A 20,634-nucleotide genomic window follows, 5' to 3' on the forward strand; every position below is an offset into this window, starting at 1 on the left:
AGTAACTTTGGTTCATGTGTTGTGCCCTGGCTTTACGTCTCCCCGTTTGGTGTTGGGGGTGCATGTTGCGAGGCAATGGGGGTACGTATAATTGCTCGCACATGGTTCTTGAAATTTCTACTTTGATGCCGTGCTGCGTGTGGTACGTGATGCCGAGCTTTTCCAGCACGTTTGTGCCCAGGTGGGTCTTGGAAAGGCGCTCGAGTGGGGACACTCTTTGCGCCTCCACGAGTTCCTCGAGCGAGTTCCAGAGCGGGAACCTTGCAAGTATTTATTGTCACTCTGTAATGACAAATCCCACTGAAAAAGCAGTTTTCGGTTGCGGTTGGCCACATGCTCGTGAAAGTTTCATTCACGTATTGCCAGCAATTGTACCTGAATCATACTGGGTAGCTTGCCAATGAACTACCTAAAGTGCAAACCTCAGATACACACAACCTTGCTAATAAACAAGAAGAACGGGGGTTAACCGAGGGGCCCGATTTTATTAGTCATATCATAAGTAGCCAACAAACACTGACACGAAGGACAACATAGGGGAAATTACTTGCGCTTAATAAACGAAATAAAGAAACGATAAATCAATGGAAATGAAAGTGGATGAAAAGACAACTTTCCGCAGCTGGGGAACGATCCCATAACCATCGCATTTCCCTATGTTGTCCTTGGTGTCAGTGTTTTTTGGCATTATATGATATGAATAATAAAAATCGGGCGACTCGGTTAACCCCATCTTCTAGTTTATTACATAACCAGTGTCCCGAAGCCGGCAACACTGCTGCCTTCAGGTAGCATGTGTGGGTTTATTGACCGGTTTCCTTCACCGAAAAGATAACATTGTCGTGACGTCTGCGGCAGAAAGGATGTTTTACAATCGCCGCCAAGTCCTATAAGTCGTGGCGCTGGCTAACACTCCTAGGGTTCTACTAGGCAACATAAACACCCAAGAAAGTGGATGGGGAAACGGCGCCACGGTAGCTCAATTGGTAGAACATCACACGCGAAATGCGAAGGTTGTGAGATCACCCCCCCCCCCCCCCCCTGCGGCAAGTTGTTTTTTCATCCACTTTCATTTCCAGTAATTTGTATTTTCTTTATTTCATTTATTAAGCACAAGTAATTTCCCCTATGTTGTCCTTGGTGTCAGTGTTTGTTAGCTTCTTATGATATGACGCAACCTTGCTGTCATTTTAGAAGCGTCAGCACAGTCATTGCAATTTCCAATGTGGCACGTCGAATGGCAAGCATGTTAGTAATACACTCGCGGCTGTTTAAAACGAGCGCCCGTCAAGTGGTTGTTTAGGAGTGGGACTCTTATTTGTTCGCCGAAATAAAAAAAAATTGCATCCCAGGCGATCAGTCGCTTTCTATCACACTGGTATGTAAAGTTAAGTACGTGCCATAGAAATTACGCATTGCTTCTGAAATATTGTTTCTGAGGTGCGCTTCTTCATGGGTGTGATTTGGACCACTCCGGTTTCAACTAATTCGGGCTCTACAACCTGAGTTCGAAGCACGGTATCCCTTTTTCTTTCTTTTTATATTTTCTCCTCGTTAGGAGGTGACCGGAGCAGCGGGGAGTCGAACTCGCGATGTCACGCTAAGCAGCAGATCACCGGGCAGCCGCTGTGCGATCGCACTAGATTCACGTGTCGTTTTCATACTTTTTAGACAAACATAAAGAGAAATGCAAAATGATATTGTTAGGTTACCATCATCATCATCATCAGCCTGGTTACGCCCACTGCAGGGCAAAGGCCTCTCCCATGTTTCTCCAACAACCCCGGTCATGTACTAATTGTGGCCATGCCGTCCCTGCAAACTTCTTAATCTCATCCGCCCACCTAACTTTCTGCCGTTCCCTGCTACGCTTCCCGTCCCTTGGAATCCAGTCCGTAACCCTTAATGACCATCGGTTATCTTCCCTCCTCATTACATGTCCTGCCCATGCCCATTTCTTTTTCTTGATTTCAACTAAGATGTCATTAACTCGCGTTTGTTCCCTCACCCAATCTGCTCTTTTCTTATCCCTTAACGTTACACCTATCATTCTTCTTTCCATAGCTCGTTGCGTCGTCCTCAATTTAAGTAGAACCCTTTTCGTAAGCCTCCAGGTTTCTTCCCCTGGAGGCTGGATACCATCGACAGACGCTGAAGAGACGAACCACGGCGGGGAGTCGATGAAGCATCTTGGCTCTTGGCGCGAGCGAGTGTGTATAAATACTGTGTAACTACAGTGCAAATGCACCGTAAATAATCTCTTTTGTCGGTGTTTTTCCACACGGTACACTATCTTGCTGATAACTCCTGTCGTAGACACCGCAGGCCTTTTACTATGATATACAGTTGCAATTTGCAGTAGCCACTCGGAATATTCTGTGCCAAATATTAGCTGCTTTCTCGAGTCTGATTGTTTTAAGAGAAAGAAAATTGATTTGAAGGAAGGCAGACAGGTAGGCCTGAACTATAGCGTACTCGAGTCTGCTAGTCTGCACAGGGGAAGAGGAAAACGGTACGCTTACATAGAACGATGATGAGTAATCATAGTGAAATATAACAGCGATGCACAACGAACGGAGGCGAAGTTCAGCATTCGGATAGTTATTAACAAAGTCCAAAAAATGTCACTCAGAAATGTCATCCAACTTCTGGAGCTTGACTAGGCTCACGAATTCAATCGAAATTTCACAAAAACGCTCAACGAAGAAGCTTGCGTGTGGGTTTGTCCTGCGGGAACATCACAAGCGACAAGAACGGTATTCGCAGTATGTAAAGAGCATCGATAAGCGGCTCCAATGTAGAGATGATTCTTTTCCTTTAAGAGTAAGCATTAGCTCAATGCAAGATACGATTGCATGTTCCTAAAGACATGCAATCGGACTACACTACACTGCAAGGACATGCAAAGACTAGACTAACCATGCAATGAACGTCAAGAACGTTTTTTGCATTTGAAATCAAACCTCTATTTGTGCAGGCTAATGACTGCATAAGTTACCGTTAGACGTTCACACGTTCTCCTATAAATGACAGAACTCGCCTTCTCCTGAAGCTTTTGGATTCCTTCTTTTTTTCTTTTTTTAGAAGTTTCGGGAGTAGACTGATATATTAGGGTATGAATTTTTTTCTTTGACGCCAGTCACTCTCATTGAGCAAGTGCCTAGCTGGGCCATTGCCGTAGTTTGCGTGTACTTGAACAAACAAAGTTGGGGGCACTGGCCCCCAATTAGGAGACATCAACAATACGGGCCACTTAATGACACACGCGCATTGTCTTTTTCTGATGACCCAATTTCATCGGCTTACGACTGCTACAGTCTTATCGCTTGGCGCAAGACCCGCCATCGTGCATCAAAACAATGAACGTTCGGTGAGTCACGCATAAATAAATGACGCACTTGGCCCTCAGATCAGGTTTCGACGACCGACGACCGCTGTTGTTCTTTGAGTTCGCCCAACAAAGACTCAACTCCTTACCTCGTGCCTTCGACGTGAGGTAAGGAGTTGAAGCGACAAGATGAATAACATTGGAGCAGCATTGCTTTTTCTTTAATTATGGGGTTTTACGTGCCAAAACCACTTTATGATTATGAGGCGCGACGTAGTGGAGGACTCCGGAAATTTAGCCCACCTGGAGTTCATTAACGTCCACCTAAATATAAGTACAGGGGTGTTTTCGCATTTCCCATCAATCGAAATGCGGCCGCCGTGGCCGGGACTCGATCCCGCGACTTCATGCTCAGCAGCCCAACACCATAGCCACTGAGCAACCACGGCGGGTGAAGCAGGATTGTTACATCAACCGTGGCCCTGAGATGTGTCATATGCAGTTCTTTTTTTGTGCTTCCAGTCGGTCCCGCTCTGCGACTTGACAGCCTGCCGGTTAACTCAGATGGTAGAAGGACCACCCCAGAAAAGCGTTGGTCTCAGCAGCACTCCACTGTAGTGCGCGAGGTTGCGGGCTCGATTCCCAGCCTCGTATGCCGCGTTCTGATGGGGGCGGAATGCATAAAACGCTCCTGTACCCCGCTTTGGGTGTGCGGTAATGAATTTTGCGAGAGAGAGAGAGAGAGAGAGACAGAGAAATAAAGTTTATTTAAAGAACAGACAACGATGGTCGTCCCCACGTGGGCGGCGCCCTCAATCCAGGACGCCGTCGTCCTTCGAATTTCGGTTGACTAAAGTTTATCCGGTGCCTCCCCTCCCATGACGCAATTTCAAGGTCCCAGCATTGCTCTAAAACGGAAACTCTCCTAATCTATAATGAATTTACAGTGTGACAACTAGTGCACGATTATGCCAAAAACGTTAATGAAAAAGCACGCGTGAATGCTGCAACTCAGTGGCAAGTATATTCACACAAGGATGTTTTTGCTAAAAGGTAAGTGTTCATTTAGGCGCATTGTATAAATGCTTGCGCACGCTTTATAATACGTTTATGAACAGAAAGGGAGAGATAAATATTCAATAAGCATTGCTGAACGCCTATGTCTAACCGTGCAACTCCAGGAGGCAGGGATAGTACACAACATGACGTACGAGCACGCTATTTAAAAGAAAATACATGAAAGACTACAAACTACGAAATGCGAAAAAAAAAAGACTTTTCGATGTGGGGCGCGTGACGACTTGGGCGTCGCCTGCGGTTTCTGCCGGAGGAGTTCCCCGTGTGGAATCTCCAACGGATTGAAACTCCTCAGGACTTCAATAAAGTTCTTGACTGACTGACTGATGTGGGGCGCACTGGAGCGCCGTTCCTTGCCCGCCATCCCCCTTCTGTTCAACCCTGATTAGCGTTTCGCGCGTGCCACATTTTGCTCTGTTCCCAGTTTCGTAAGTGCAAACAACGGCCTATCGCGCTGCGGTGTTTTGCCGCGACGCGTGCCCGCGATCAAAAACTCCGACGCGGCTAAAGGATGTGGACGCCGCTGCGAGTCACTGCGTCTTTCGAGGTCGCCGCTTTCGGCGAAGAGCGAAGCACTTCTCGAACGAGAGAGCAGCAGCGGGAGAAGCGTGATCAACCGGCCGTGTCTTCCTCGTCGCCGAGTGCCATTGTCGTTCCGGTCGAGTAAAATTGCTTATCTGACGCCCGGCGAAGGCCGCAAATGAGGAAAGCCGGACGCCGACGGGGGAGACTGCACGGACGAAAAAAATCCTGACCGACTGCGCTGCGGGAAGCCAGCGGCCCGTCGTCGTTGTTCACCTCGTGCCGAAAGAACGCCCGCGTCTCGGCGAAGGAACGGCGCATCAAAACTCGCACGGCGCTACGTTTTTTTTTCCCCCGGCTTATTTCTCGGCTTTCGAAGACCCTGACGCAAAGGTAAGCCAACCAGTGTGCCGATATGGGCTCGCTGGTAGTTCGTGGCGGCATAGACTATAGAGGAACGGCGAACGTAAAGAGGGGCACGTAAAGACACAAAAGCATGCACCTAGCATTGTGTCTCGTTCCGCGTCTTTATGTGTTAACTAAATTTTCCGGTTTTACAACCGTAGAGTAACTACAGCGTGATTACGAGGCACCATTTAGGGTATATGGACTACGGACTTCTTTTTTATTTTTTGGACCGCTTCGTCACGTAAACCCAATGCATTGTATGGTATGCGGGCATTTTAGCATTCGGTCGCCGCGTCCGGGGATCAAACGGCCGACCACCGGTTTAGCACCGCAGCGCCAGCGTTTTGTCCCCACGGTGGGTTATGTCTTCATGCGTCCGCGTTACTGTGGGCTCTGTTCTTCTATATCACAGGCATAAGCCTACATTTCACGCATTCGTATAGTCTGACGTGTTTGTTTTTTCCGTAATTTTTTTTTCTTAGGAAGATATATTGCGCTTACCATTGCGTCTGTTCAAATTTCGCAGACAGATGGCATATTATGGTTCAGGTCATTCGCTATAACATATAGCACTGTCTTTTGTCAAGAATCACGAAACGCGAAGTGGCGTTCTCCTAAAGCCTCTAGACGCGCACGACACAAGCAGATGCATGGCTTGTCTTGTCACTGGGTGTTTTTTATGTATGGTGTGTTGTTTGCTTGCGCAGTTCAATATGTTGCGAAAGCTGACCGCTTGCTCCACTCGCGTGTCCTATTCAACGGATCCAAACACAGTAATTATTCATGGGAGATGCGCAAGAAAATCGGCTAATACGTGCTCCCAGGGGGATATTAGAGAGCGTTAGTATAGCGCGAGCTAGCGTGTAGCTCGCGCAATTCATTGCGCGCGCTCCAGGGCGCATGCGCAGTACGCTAAACGAGAGTGCGTTTTGCGGCCGCGTGTAATTTTCGGCATTAAGCGGGAGACACTAACGCTCGCAAAGCACCCATGCTAAGAAATAGCCTAGTCGAACATGGCGGTGCCCATGGCTCCCGCTTCCCTGTTAATTCTCGTGATGGCTAAGCTTTCGCTCTCGTTTATCGCAAGCAGCTATTGAAATGAGCTTTCGCTTCGTCTTAACTCACCTGAAACGCTCGTTATGAGCGCATAGCGCGTCCAATTTTTGGGATCGTTATGCGATTCTGGCGCCCCTAGGCCTGATGAGACGCTTCCGCATAGCAACAACAGAATGGTTGCTAGTGGATTGTCTTGGTTTGGATATGTTTGTCACGAGGTATCAGCCGGCGCCCTGTCGTTGTACGTCTTCTTTACGTTTGCCAGTGGTGGTCCCACTGCGCCACTTGCGCCCTTCTGCTACAATTCGGCTGCGCCCACGCGCGCAGAAGTGCAGTATTTTCGTGTTTTTACGGCAATACAATGTTTTCAGTAGGGTTTGCAACTACAGCCAACAACCGATTTTCTGGACGCCCGTATTTTCGGACATGCCCAATAATCGGACGCATTCGCGGCAGTGCCACGGTATACCCCCATAGTCAATGTGTAAGAATGTCTGAAATTCCTGATCCAAAAACTCTTCGCCGTCCCATTTTCCGGACCTTTTTCCATGAGCGTAGATCCGAAACGGTGTTAATTGAAGTCACCTCCGCCGCCATTTTTATTATCTCGCTGTTTAGAACAGGCCCTCTCGCACGCAAATCCAATGGCCGCCACCCACTGCCGCGGCAACGCTGCGCTAGGCCACCGTAGCTAGGCCTATAGCTGCTTCAACGTTCGCAACCAAGCTTCTTGCTGTTCGGGGCCGTGTTTTTCAAAGCAGTTCATCGCCGTTATCAATCGCGCCGACTCCGTCTTTGTAATCCTCCCCAATGGCTTCGAAGCTCTGAAAGCACGACGCGTTTAAACAATGCCGGTTTCTGAAAGTCAGCTTCTGCTTAATGCAGTATTGTTGCGGTGAAGCGTACGCGAAGCATTATTGCGGTGAAGCATACCAAAAGTGGAAGGGGCCATTATCACGGGACACAATATGTATTCTTTAACTAGACATCCGTGCACTCGCTGTCCTGCCACAGTGCGAGCACCGATAAGCCTAATAAGTGTACTGACAGCCCTTCAGAACTATTTCGAACGTGTCTGTGGTGATTTCAGCCCTTGAGGGTAGTAAAAGGCATAGATTCGTTTTCTCGGACCTTTTCGCGGCCCCTAGGGAGTACGAAAATCGGACGTTACGAATCAACTATACGAATAAATTTAACATTCAAGTAATTCAGTTCGCGACTCGATTATCTATTACTTTGTTTTTGCATATTGAATGAAATATTCGGCTGAGGCTGATGCATTGCACGTAGCTTAACCGGGGCACTCAGATGGTTTCGGGACAGAAACGTCCGGGACGGAAACAGTTACGTGGCTGAACCACAATCTGATTATGAGGCATGCCTGTCTTGGTACATGGGTCGTCCGGGTAAACTCTAATCGAAGCAATTCTTATACCCGACGCCGACAAAGGTAACAGGGATGAAAGCCGCGCCTATGTGCGAAGATATTGGGCCGATTAGCCACTGGAAGGCACCGAGATCGTATCGTATACGTGTACATGCACGTGGATTCATGTGTTTGCACATGCATTTCTAAACGTTCTGTCAATCTGCAAACTATGCGCGATTGCAGCATCTGCCAGCTTCGACAGTTGTCAAAAACACGTGTGCATGATCTCGGAACCGATTACCGGTTAGCCACTCATACGAACATATTAGCGGCAAGCTTTCCGTGATGGCTTGTGGAAAGCTTGCCGGTCAAATCGGCTAACAGACAATTTTCTCCATGGCGCACTGCCTTGGCCTAGTTAGGTTTAGCCGGTAGTGCTTCGAATGGTCAGTCGGGTATAGGTGAAAAAAAATTACGGTGTTACGCCGAATCGACTGGTACCTATTCGCGAGGCCACACGACACACGGGAGGCAACAGTCTGCCTCACAGCGAAAGCGAGCGAGCGACATACCGTACAGAGGTACTCACCTTGGCACTCTTCATAGACGCATAGTGTTGTCGAGCTTCTAGCATTGTTTTTAGGCGTACGAATACACATTTTGTCTAATGTGGTAAAGTAAATCATAGCACATTGGTCATTTGGAATGCACATAAGATATTTGCCATCACTTTTTGTCTTGTACATGCCTAACGGAATAAATCATTCTGGAACATTTGTAATTTTATGCTGCCGTCAGCCTAGCGTCTTGCGCCGGTCTTCAGTCACTGATTGCACAGTAATAACAAGCTTTGCCAAATGGATACGGATTACTGTTGTACTACTCCAAACGCTCCAAAAGGACAAATTCTTGTGCTCCAAAACTGCTCCAAACTGCTCGTGTAGCTACACCTAAACTGCTACAAAATTACATTTTTCCTGCTCCGTAAGTTGCTCCACATTCTAGACTGGCTGGACCAGCACTTTGCGTTATGGTACGTTAAACTAAATGTCTTGAAGGGGCGGACGTAAGGTGATAAACTATATTCTAAAACTGTCTACTGCCTGAAAAGGCTGCTTTGACTGCTCCTAATTAGAGGCCGAGTGAAAAAGCTTTGCAGCGTTGACAACTCGCACGTAGATCGCATGGTAGACCTTTTGCACTTTGCGTCGCATCGTTGTTTTACGCTATACTAAAACTCTCTCAAATAGCGTCCCGCAAAGGTTTAGCGTGAGGAACACGCTAACGCTAACGCAAGCATTTTACGCTATACTAAAACTCTTTATTAAGGGTTCCAGAGGGGTGCATAGAAAAAAAAGATATAGCATTTTCTGTGCATCTGCACAAAAGAGATAGCTTTTGCATTTTTAGCTCTCTCGTTATTACTTCTCTTGTTTTTAGCTCTCTCTCTCGTTTAGCTCTCTCGTTTTAGCTCTCTCGGCTGTCGCGAAAGCAGCAGTCTATATGCAGATTTTCTTCTTTTTGTTTTTTAACATAGATGCACATACATATTTGCGAGTATGCAAAATAATAAAAAAAAGAACGTTTCCGGATGGTAACTTGTGTTTATTGTACACTTCTGTGAAATTTGTTATATTTATATATGTATGTGTGTGTGTATGTATATATGAAGTATATATATGTATACATTGCTTTTGCATTCTTACGATATATGCGACTGAGCCTGTGTTAAATAATAATATGCAAGATAACAGATTGTAATTGTTTACTGGGAATTATTTGACACAACTCTATTATAACTAGTTTCTGTGTAATAACATGAAAATATCTATGTATTTGTGTTTAAACATACTCTTATATCCACACTTTATGCCTGATTGTATTGCTACACCAGCCGCTATCCGTGCCTGTCTGGGAGACCGGAGCTTTGTCAAGCCGAAGAAATTTCGGCTTTATTTCCGGCTCTCCCTTTTTCACCTTGTATCCAGTGGTGAAAATAAAAATGATGATGATGATGATTACAACATAAAATATACAAATAGAATATTTACTCAGCCCGCAAACAGTAATGGTGCTTTTGAGTGGGACTGGGCGGTGCGTTAGCCTGTATCGCACAGTGTTGTATCCTACGAAGAAAGGAAACAATAGGGAAACTAGGTACAACAGAAAAATTAAAATTATTTATGTGCCACTAACATGTACCCTGAAATCCGCAGACCACTGTACTGCTACACTTTCCTTAGTTTGGCATAATACAAGCACGGGATTTCTGTCTTCTCCCCCTTCTTTCATTTCCCTTTTCCTCCACCACTAGGCTAATTTCTTAACGTTGTTGCCGCACAAGCAGTAGTGTAAGCGATGCCATACTTAAGGAGGCAAAATGCTATATGTACAGAACAATACCCCATTCCCTCTTATGCAGTAGTAAAATATTTTTGAGGAATAACAAATTCAGAAAACACAGATACAAAAAACACTATACTATATACTGTTTTGTACAATAGCGAAACATCGATAGAAAAGCTCCCCTCACATAGTTTTTTTCTGACTATTCCTATTAGTTTGCAAGAACCGTGCGGCATACAAAAATACTTTATTTTCGGAATGACGATAGGCTGGAAACTACTGGTGTTTTATTAAAGTAGAATGGTATATAAAATGTTCTCGTTCTTTTACCATAGTTCGCGAACGCCTTAGGCCGAGCAAATATCTCAGTCTTGCGCAGTGCCATTTTTTACATTTCTTGTTTTAAAAATTTCATTAATATAATGCTTCGTAATTACTACGGAAAGAAAAAAAATGTTTTATATCGATCATACCATGTTCTTCCATCAGATCATTGTGGCTAACATCGTTGCTGTTGGGTATATATATTATGTTATGGATTATTGCTTGTAATATAGTATTTAATACATGTAGACTATAGGGCGAAGCCCCTGTGTAGACCTTAATGAGATAAGTTGGTACGGTTTCACCCAGAGCCTTATAGGTGATTCATAAGCTAAGATAACATGCTCATATCCTTTTGTACATGACTGCACATAGTACTCGGCGTCATTTAGCTTCATACTGTATGTGATGGACAAATGAGAAAGAGTAATGAAAAAATATTACCAAGGTATTTTGTTTAGTAGCATACTAGATAATCTGGCAGAAGCACCAAATGCATCGCTCGCTATTTAAGTAGAGATGTTCTGCCGAATTTTTCTTTTATGAGGGCTATGAAAGAAGCATAACTTTTTCTTTATTCACAAATATATAGTTCACCTCAAGCGATGACATTATTTTGTATATACCTTGTAGAGGCTGGAGGTGGCGTTGTGACAAGGAATCTACTAAGCCCATTGCCGAATACGTCCAGTTGTAGGAGTGAAGGAAAAGGGGTTTAATTGACAGTAGTTACACGGCTCCAGTTAAGAAAGCTCGCTCCATGCAGGAGCAAGTTAAACGTGCGAGTTTACATCACGAAACATCGGCCCTTCTGCACGGGAAGCCTCCGCGTTTAATGCCGTCGCCATCCCTAGGCGAGTCGACTAGGGAATCTGAAGACTGTCTTGCAGCAAATCGTAATCGTCGGATCCGTTGCGATACCACGCCACTGCTATCGCAACGCTCCGCAGTAACCCCGCTTCCGAGGCCCGATGGTATGGAATATGTGGCAGGATAACAACCTGGGAATCCACGGTCGGTAACGGGCTTCTGTACCATTGGACCTTGGGCTTTTTAGTCATTCAGTTCTTGGCCTTTTTCAGTTCACGCTGTCAGGTAGTGGTGGGGGTGGGTGCCCTTTGTGAAACTGTCAGCCGTCGGTGGGTGTCAAAGCTGAGTTGACTTCCGGGTAGGCGCTGACGGATGGGTGGAGGTTGCCTCGTGGCAAACGTCTAATTAACGCCTCTGGCCGTGTTGACACGCCACAACCTTCTTGTCATAAAGTAACACTTTCATTATAATTTTGTAATATTAAAGCAGTACCACCCGCAAATCGCGTGCGGACAAAATGTGAGTGTACACATACACTGAGTTACTTACCAATAATTTATCATTGGAGTCTAAGCATACCGAAACCTTCGTAATGAAGCCTACTGTTCTCTTATCTCAAGAAAAGCAACTCCAGCGTAGTTGCGCCGTCCTGGTTGCCCTCCGACACCGGTGCTGGGTCCAGAAATCAGGGCTTACCCTCGACTGCATTCTATCAGGTCTCTTATTCACCGTACCACGAGCGAACATCGTAGTACTTCAATCACATATTTGCCACTTGAACGAGAGGCGCACGAAAAGGATGGCACATCGACGACAACACGAGCCGAACTTCTTGGCTGTCTTGTGGACGTCATACCAGTGAAGACTTTGTAAATTTGTTTAGGGAATCAGTTCCAAATGATACAAAACTGGTAGAAATAATACTTTGCAGAGCTTGGACAAGCTTGTACTGATGCGGCGTCCGTTCTACAACCAAGAACTATCACCCGTGTTGTCGTCAATATATCTTCCTTTTTCTTTGTTTCATTTTAGCGCCAGTTATGTCTTTCAAGAAGCACCCGGCAACATGGTCAGGAAGAGAGAGAGAGAGATGAAGTGGAAAGGCAGGGAGGTTAACCAGATATTAGTCTCCGGTTTGCTACCCTACGCTGGGGTTGCGCGATAGGCGTAAGAAAGACGACCGAGAGGAAAGGGTTAAAAAAGAAAGAAAAATGCACACACTGAGACACACACACAATTGACGTTCCAATAAGAGAGGTTCACAAAGGCCGGTAGATCACAAGAAGCGCAGTAGCGCTTGCACGGCCTTCTTCTGTGACGCTAGGTCCTGTCGATGGCGTAGAATTCCTTCTTCCGATAGTGGTTGGTCGTCCAGCTGGTCGAGTTCGTGTCGAAGAGATTCCATCTGTGGACTGTACTGCGGGCACTTGTACAAAATATGGCCAATCATATTTCACGGCCGCAGTGGTTACAGGTTCCAGTGTAGGCCATTCCTATGCGGAACGGATAGGATTTCGTAACAACAACGCCCAACCACAGTCGGCACAAAAGCGTGGCGTCTCCACGGCGAAGCTCTGATGGGACTCGAAGGATTAATGTGGGATCCAGGGAGCATAGTCGGGAATTACTGAAATGTGGTTGATTCTATGGCCACGTGCTGCACTGGCGAGCAAGCAGGCGGAGCTTCTGTGCTGCGTCAGTACTTGAAAGTGGTATTGGTACGTGGTGGTCCTTAGTATGGGCTGAACAGGCAGCTTGATGGGCCCATTCATTGCCGATAATCCTGCAGTTACTTGGAAGCCATTGGAAAGTTATTTCATGGCCTGCATCACTTATATGACGCAACCTCTCTGCAATCTTAAATACTAGCTGTTCGTGCGGTCCGTATCGTAGAGGTGACAGTAAAAACTGCAATGCCACCTTTGAATCGCAGATCGTCCACTTGTGTGGAGCTTGATCCCCGAGGTAATGAAGGGTGGTAAAGAGCGCTGCGAGCTCCGCTGCCATCGATGTCGTCGCGTGAGTAGTCCTAAATTTGATGGTTTTAACTTTCGCTGGTATAACGATTGCCGCAGCGGAGCTGTTTGACAGGACAGATCCATCAATGTAGATATGCGTAGTCACGGTAGTTCTCGTAGAAAAGTAGTAACGTGAGCTGTTTAAGGGCTGGTGATGATAGATCACCTTTTTTTCGTGATGTCAGGTATTGTGAGGTTGACATTTGGCTGACCGAGGCATCTAAGGTCTCGCAGCCGGAGTGAAACAAGCTGGCAATGATTCATCGTGTCTGGTTATCGTTTGGCTGAAATATGTGCGTGGTCTGTCCGCAAGGAGGTCTGGCATGATGCCACATATGGGTCCTCAGAGCTTCAATTTCAATGTGGGTCTTGACAAGGTAGTCAAGGTAGAGGTAGTCAAGGTAGTCAAGGTAGGCAAGGTAGTCTCTAGCGATTGCTATAGTAGCCACTGTTGATGCTTTCTGAGCGCTTGAGCGTTGATGCGCTCTGAGATCCAGAGTGCTTAAGCCTGAAAACTTTGTACAGTGTGTTGGTTATTGCTGGCTACTCAAGAAAGTTCCCTTTGAAGCAATAGGGAAGTTCATGGTAAAGATTGATCGTGCGTGACACAGAAACAGTTCATAGTAAAGAAAATAACAAAAAGAAGCGTGGCTAAGTGTTTTAGTAGAATGCGGATGGTGCCACCATCGATCTCTCACGATTGATCTGACTCCTATCCTGCGGCTTGTCAGGAAACTCACCCTAGCCGTCTGAGGGCTCGTGCATAAACAAAATTAAACAGCAACAAGGAAGAATGGATAGAGAGATTTTGTGGCCATTGCCTTTGAAGAGTACTGGTGCCTAGTGCCACCGAGCTTGATTTTATTTAAACATTTGGCTCTGCGCAATATTGGCCCGTGAAAGGAAGCTTTACTACGGAAGTTCCTATATACCCAAACACATGACAGCAAAAATTCTTTACTCGGCATCAACTTCAGCGATCCTAATTAGATTTCTCGCAATTAAAGGAGCAACTTCATGTCTACCATTTGTGTGGGTTATAACGTTTATATGTTAAATAATTTCTTAAATAAACGTAAATGAAAAAAAGGAAGGCTTATAGAGAAAGCTTAAAACACTTGAAGTCTTTCACGCCCACACATTAGCGTGCTCCGCCACGAATGCCCCGAGTAGGTGACGTTCTTCAATTAACCACTCGCGCAACTTCGGTCACTAAGTGCGTGCCACTGAGTATGCGGCAAGCGAAGGAACAACCCTCAGCGTTCGCACAGAACCACTACTCTTCTCGTTGGCGGAGCCATGCGCCGACTTCTCGGCAGCGCCTCTAGATGGCGTAGCGTGTCCAGAAAGAAGCTATAGAGAGGAACCCGGTTGCCATATGACGCGTTTCTTAGCCTTCGCACGCACCAGCGCGCCATGAATTTCAGAGTCCACGCTTCGCGGTGGCGGTGCTAGATGGCGCCGTGTGTTGTAAGGGCCTCCTTCGTTTCGATGGTGCCAATACGTTGTGTGGCTACATTGGTACAATGCAAAACGTATTACCGTCAACAGTCATCGTGAGATGAGTTCTGCGGAATTTTTTTTCGCAGTTCGCGTTTCTTGGTAGCTTCGCACAGTTTTCGGGTATCTTTGTTTGTCCTCGGCTAAAGTCTTTCACGCCGACTTGAGTCACTGTGTGCCACTGGTGTTGTTCTGCTCTTCAATGAACATCTTTCACGTACACGCGGGTCTCAGGCTAAGTACCACTTCTTAATAAAGCTCTTAGGCACCTGTTGAAGTCGCAGGGTATGACAACTACGTATGCGTCCTTCTTGGATGACAAAAACAATGCATTTGAAATATATCCGGTGCTTGGTGGACTTAAATATATATTCAGAAATCTTATCTAATTATATATTCAGACACGCACTACACGTGGACGCTAGGTGGCACGACGAGTCGAAGGGGAAGCATGAGATAGGATCCCTATCTGTAGTACACGCTTTATACATGACGAGTTTCGATTGTCGTGGTATTGTGCTTCGCTAATTCCCCGAATGCTAATCGCATTAATGTCCACAGTCATCCTGTAATACCTTCCTGCGTATTTTTGTTGTTATTGCTATTTTCGTATTCCCCAGAATACTATCAGGGAACAAAGATTTTGTCATGTTAGTGCTCGTCATCATCACTAGTGCTCAACCATCAACAGAGTGCAGAGTCATTATACGGTCTATTTTCATGATCCGAATATTTTTCATAACCCATGCTCATCGTTTTCCGAGTTTTGTGCTGTTGTTTGAGCTTCACACATTGATTAACTACGTTTCTCGGCATTTTAATGCGAGTAGCATTCTATGTCTACTTCCGCCGTTTTTAGCATCTATCTATCTATCTATCTATCTATCTATCTATCTATCTATCTATCTATCTATCTATCTATCTATCTATCTATCTATCTATCTATCTATCTATCTATCTATCTATCTATCTATCTATCTATCTATCTATCTATCTATCTATCTATCTATCTATCTATCTATCTATTTCTGTCTGTCTGTCTGTCTGTCTGTCTGTCTGTCTGTCTGTCTGTCTGTCTGTCTGTCTGTCTGTCTGTCTGTCTGTCTGTCTGTCTGTCTGTCTGTCTGTCTGTCTGTCTGTCTGTCTGTCTGTCTGTCTGTCTGTCTGTCTGTCCTCTTACGCAGACCCAATGGCCCGCGTTGTCTACCTACTTGGGTCGCTAGGTGTGCGCTCCTGGTCGTGATGCCGTCGTGGTCGTTGGTTGTATTGTCGCTATTCCAGCTTCGTGATCTCTCTCTCCACGCCATCGACGCCGCGCCTTCGCTCCCGGCCTAGTGGCCGAAGTTGCGTAATAGCGTAGGCCAATAAACGTGCGCTCAAGGTAGAGATGCCGTCGTAGTCTTTTTGCATTGTCGTCATTCCAGCTTTGCCGTCCGACACTCATCATGCCCTGGTGGCCATGCATTCGTGATCACATCGCGTTCGTGATTCCGTCACGGTCTTTCAATCGCCGTCTTTCCAGCTTCGTGATCTGACTGTCGTTATGCTTTCGTCATCAAGCCTTTCACTCCAACCAAGTGATGGAAGTTGCTTAGTAGCTTGGCAAACTAGGCATGTGTTCGGGGCCGTAATGATGTAGCGGTCTGTGCATAGTCGTCTGTCCAGCTTTGTCATCCGAATCTCGTCATGCCGTCATCACGCCATCATTGCCGCACAGTTGTCGTCAGCCGTCGTCTTCGCGCTGTCGATTTATCATTCTCATCACTTCAGAAACATCCTCCTATTGTCATCACACCATCATCGTCATACCACCTTTGTCCTTCCATGAACATCATTCTTTCTTCATCATCGTATTGCAATTACACTGTCATAATTCAATTATGTCGTCTTTATCATGTCTCCATTGTCAGACCGTCGTCATAATGTGGTCGTGTTGATGCCCTCATCGTCACTCCAGCTTCGTCACCCGACTCTTGCGACGCCGTCGTCTTCATGGCACCGCCGTCATACAGGTTTCGTAATACGGTCATCATCACGTCATTGTCACCATGCCCTCGTCGTTATCCCGTTGTCCTCATGCCATTGTTATGCCATCGTCATCAGGCATTCGTTGTCCCACATCGGTTGTGATGCAGTCGTGATTATTTCATTGCTGTCATAGCAAGTTCTACATCCGAAGCTCGCCATGCCGTCGTCGTCATGCCATCGTCTTCACGCTGTCGTTTCATAATCGTCGTCACTTCAGTAATGCCATCCCACTGCGTTGAAGCCGTCATCGTCATACTGGCTTCGTCAATCCATTGACGTCATTCCTTGTTCTTCATTCTATCGTAATCGCACTGTTGTCATTCTATCGGGATTATGCCGCCGTTGTCATGCTATTGTAAACGCGTCGTCGGCATGTCTTACTAGTGCCATCCTTGTCCTTCCTGATTTTTCATTCGGTTGTCGCTATACCCTCGTCGTCACGGCTCGTAATCATATCATTGTTCTAATGTCTCGTTGACGTCGTAATTCCGCCGTCATAATTTCGTAATCGACATGTTATTGTCACCATGCCGTATTCGTTACACACCTTTGTAGTTTCATCCATATCATTCCACACCGTTGTCGGGACTCCGTCGCTCTCGTTCCAGCGTTGTCATTGTAACTTCTACATCCGATTCTCGTCATGCCGTCGCCGTCACGCTGTCGTTTCACGGGCATCATCACTTGCGCAATGTCATTCCACTTCCGTGAAGCCTTCGCCAATCTATCGGCGTCATTCCTCGTTCTTCATTCTGTCGTAGCCATGCGTTCAATCGGGCTTATGCTGCCGTTATCATGTTTTGGTCGTTATTGCGTCGTCGCCACATAGACGCAATCGTGCGTCCATTGCCATACCATCGTCTTCATGCAGTAGTGCCATCGTCAGTATTCCTGCCTGTTCATTCGATTGCGTCATACCATCGTCATACCGTCGTCGTCATACAGTCAAAATCATTTAAATGTCATGTCATCACGTTGTCGTAATTCCATCATCATACTTTCATAATCGACACCTTATTGTCGTCGCGCCCTCGGCGTCACACGCCATTGTAGTTTCATCGATATCCTTCTTGCATCATTCCATCATTCCTGCGTCGGCATCATTCAATCGTCGTCACGCCGCTATGCTCTTGGGAGAACTTGGAAAGCGAGTGCAATAGCAAAATGAAACGATATCTGAGTACGTGGCATATAGACGAAGCAATGTAAGTCTCATAATTCATAATTACTGCCTCCCGTGTCTAGTAAATCTATCTTCAGGATTACGGTTTCTCGCTGCATTGTTGTATTGCTATTCGTATTACCATCGACACTCGCCGTGAAATAGAGTCTTTCGTATATTTAATGCGAATAGCATTATTTGCCTACTTAAACCGTTTTTAGCCTGCCCATCTATCTATCTATCTATCTATCTATCTATCTATCTATCTATCTATCTATCTATCTATCTATCTATCTATCTATCTATCTATCTATCTATCTATCTATCTATCTATCTATCTATCTATCTATCTATCTATCTATCTATCTATCTATCTATCCTCTTACGTCGACCAAGTGGCGCGATTTGTCTACCTACGTGGGTCACTACGTATGTGCGCCTGGTCGAGATGCCGTCGTGGTCATTCCCCCTTCGTTATCTCACTCTCGTCCTTCCGTTTTTGCACCGCCTTCTACACCGACCCACTGGCCCAAATTCCTGCTACGTTTCGCCTGTAGGTATGGGGTTGTGGTTGCGATGCCGTCGTGGTCGTTGCATTGCAGTCATTCAGGCTTTGTCATCCGACGCTCCGCATGCGCTCGTAGTCACGCTATCACCGCCACACCGTCGTCATGCATTCGTTGTAACATCGCCATAGCGACGTCATTGTGGTCGTTCATCCATCATCATTCCAGCTTCGGGATCTGATTCTCCACATGCTGTCGTCATCATGTCGACTCCTACTTAGTGGTCCAAGTTGTCTAACCGTTTGGGTCATTATATAGTAAGCGTACGCGGTCGTGATGCCGTAATGGTCCTTTTTTTGTCGTCATTTCAACTTTGTCATCCGACTCTCCTAATGCTGCCGCCATCACGCCGCCGCCATCACGCCGTCGTCGTAACGCCGTTGTCATCGTGGCGTTGTCGTCACGCTATGGTTTTATCATTGTCATCGCTTCGGTAACATCAACCTACCGTCGTCATGGCGTCGTTGTCGCTCTGCCATCGTCGTTACAGCGACGTCAATCTTTCTTCGTGATTGTACTCTATTGATGCTGCCGTTATTCAACCTTGATTAGGCTGTCCTTTTCACGCCGTCATTACCCGCCGTGGTTGCTTAGTGGCTATGGTGTTGGGCTGCTAAACACGGAGGTCTCAGGACCGAATACCGGCCACGGCGGCCGGATTTTGAAGGGGGCGAAATGCAAAGACACCCGTTTACTTAGAATTAGGTGCATGTTAAAGAAGCCTAGTTGGTCTAAATTTCCGGAGTCCTCCACTACGGCGTGCCGCATAATCAGGAAGTGGTTTTGGCACGTAAAACCCCCCTAACTTTTCACGCCGTCATTGTAAGACGGTCACTGCCATGCCTCCATTGCGAGACCGTCGTCGTAATGCCGTTGTGGCCATGCCATCGTCACTCCAGCTTCGTCATCCGACTCTTGCCATGTCACCGTCGTAACGCCACCGTCTTCAAACAGCTTTAGCGATGCAGTAATCGTCCCGCCATCGTCATCTAACACTCCTTGCAATTCCATTGTACTCATGCCGTTGTCATTCTGTCGTCCTCATGCATTCATTGTCAGAACATCGTCGAGATGCCGTCGCAGTCGTTCCATCGTCATCATTGTTACTATGACAACCGGCTGTCATTACGCCGCGGTCGTCATGCCACTGTCGTCATGCCATCGCCGTCGCGCTGCCATTTCACCTTCGTAATCAGTTCAGTATCTTCAGCCAAATGAATGACGTTACCGAAGCGATGACAATGATAAAACGATGGCGTGACGACGATGCCATGACGACAACGGCGTTACGATGACGGCGTAATGGCGGTGGCATGAGCAGATGACAAAGCTGAAATGATGACTATAAAACGACCATTATGACATCATAGTATACTCAACCCGTCGTCGTAACACTAGCTTTGTCGACAGATCGACGTTATTTCTTGTTGATAAATCCATCGTAGCCATGCTGTCGTCATTCAATGGTGATTACGCGACCGTTTTCAGACCATCATAGTCAGTGCCTCGTTGTCAAAAAGACGCTATTATGCATCCATGATCATGCCGTCTTGGTCGTACCATCGACTTCATTCCCGCTTCTTCAACCATTTGTCTTCGCACCATCGTCGTCACGCCAGCGCCGTTGTACAGCCATTATCTCATTTTCCTCATGTCCTCGTCGTCACTTTGCTGTCGTTATACTATCGGCACAATTTATCGACATCCCTTTGTTTTCATGCCGTCGTCGATATACGCCTTTGTCATTACACCGATATCCTTCCTTCGACATTACATCGTCATTGCGCTGGCGTCATACAGTAGTTGTCATGCCTTTGTGGTCGTGAGCGACCTTTGCAAGCGAGCGCCATATCAAAGTGGGACGATATCGGAGTACGTGGCATATAGTCAAAGCATTGAAACTCTTAGAATGACCACTGATTGTGTTGAACACACGTCGCTTCAGGAATATGGTCTCGCTGGATTGTTGGGCTGCTATCGCATTGCCGGCGACAGTCATAGTGAGATGAGATGTCCGATGAGTTCTTTACCTTGTGCTATGTTATGTGCGCATTCTTTTTTTCGGTGTGTTTTCCTAATGTTCATTTTTAGATTTCCTCTTCTTTTTCCGTACCTGTGCG

At 46.3% G+C, this 20,634-nt stretch overlaps 1 protein-coding gene across 2 annotated transcripts in view; it reads left to right on the plus strand.

Annotated features, from left to right (window-relative positions):
* Window positions 1-4,894: 4,894 nt before the first annotated feature.
* LOC135900528 (uncharacterized) overlaps window positions 4,895-20,634 on the plus strand; it is a 30,289-nt gene continuing 14,549 nt past the window's right edge. Inside the window, exon 1 of one of the 2 annotated variants that reach the window (XR_010563895.2) lies at window positions 4,895-5,320. Coding sequence is in view for 1 of the 2 variants with exons in the window: in XM_065430010.2 (XP_065286082.1) it covers window positions 13,250-13,259 (10 nt within the window). In the remaining variant the exon portion in view is untranslated. Of the gene's footprint in view, window positions 5,321-13,183; window positions 13,260-20,634 lie in introns of those variants that run through there. The other variant, XM_065430010.2, reaches the window with a different exon arrangement.

This window comes from Dermacentor albipictus, chromosome 5, assembly GCF_038994185.2.
Source record: "Dermacentor albipictus isolate Rhodes 1998 colony chromosome 5, USDA_Dalb.pri_finalv2, whole genome shotgun sequence".
Taxonomy (NCBI): domain Eukaryota; kingdom Metazoa; phylum Arthropoda; class Arachnida; order Ixodida; family Ixodidae; genus Dermacentor; species Dermacentor albipictus.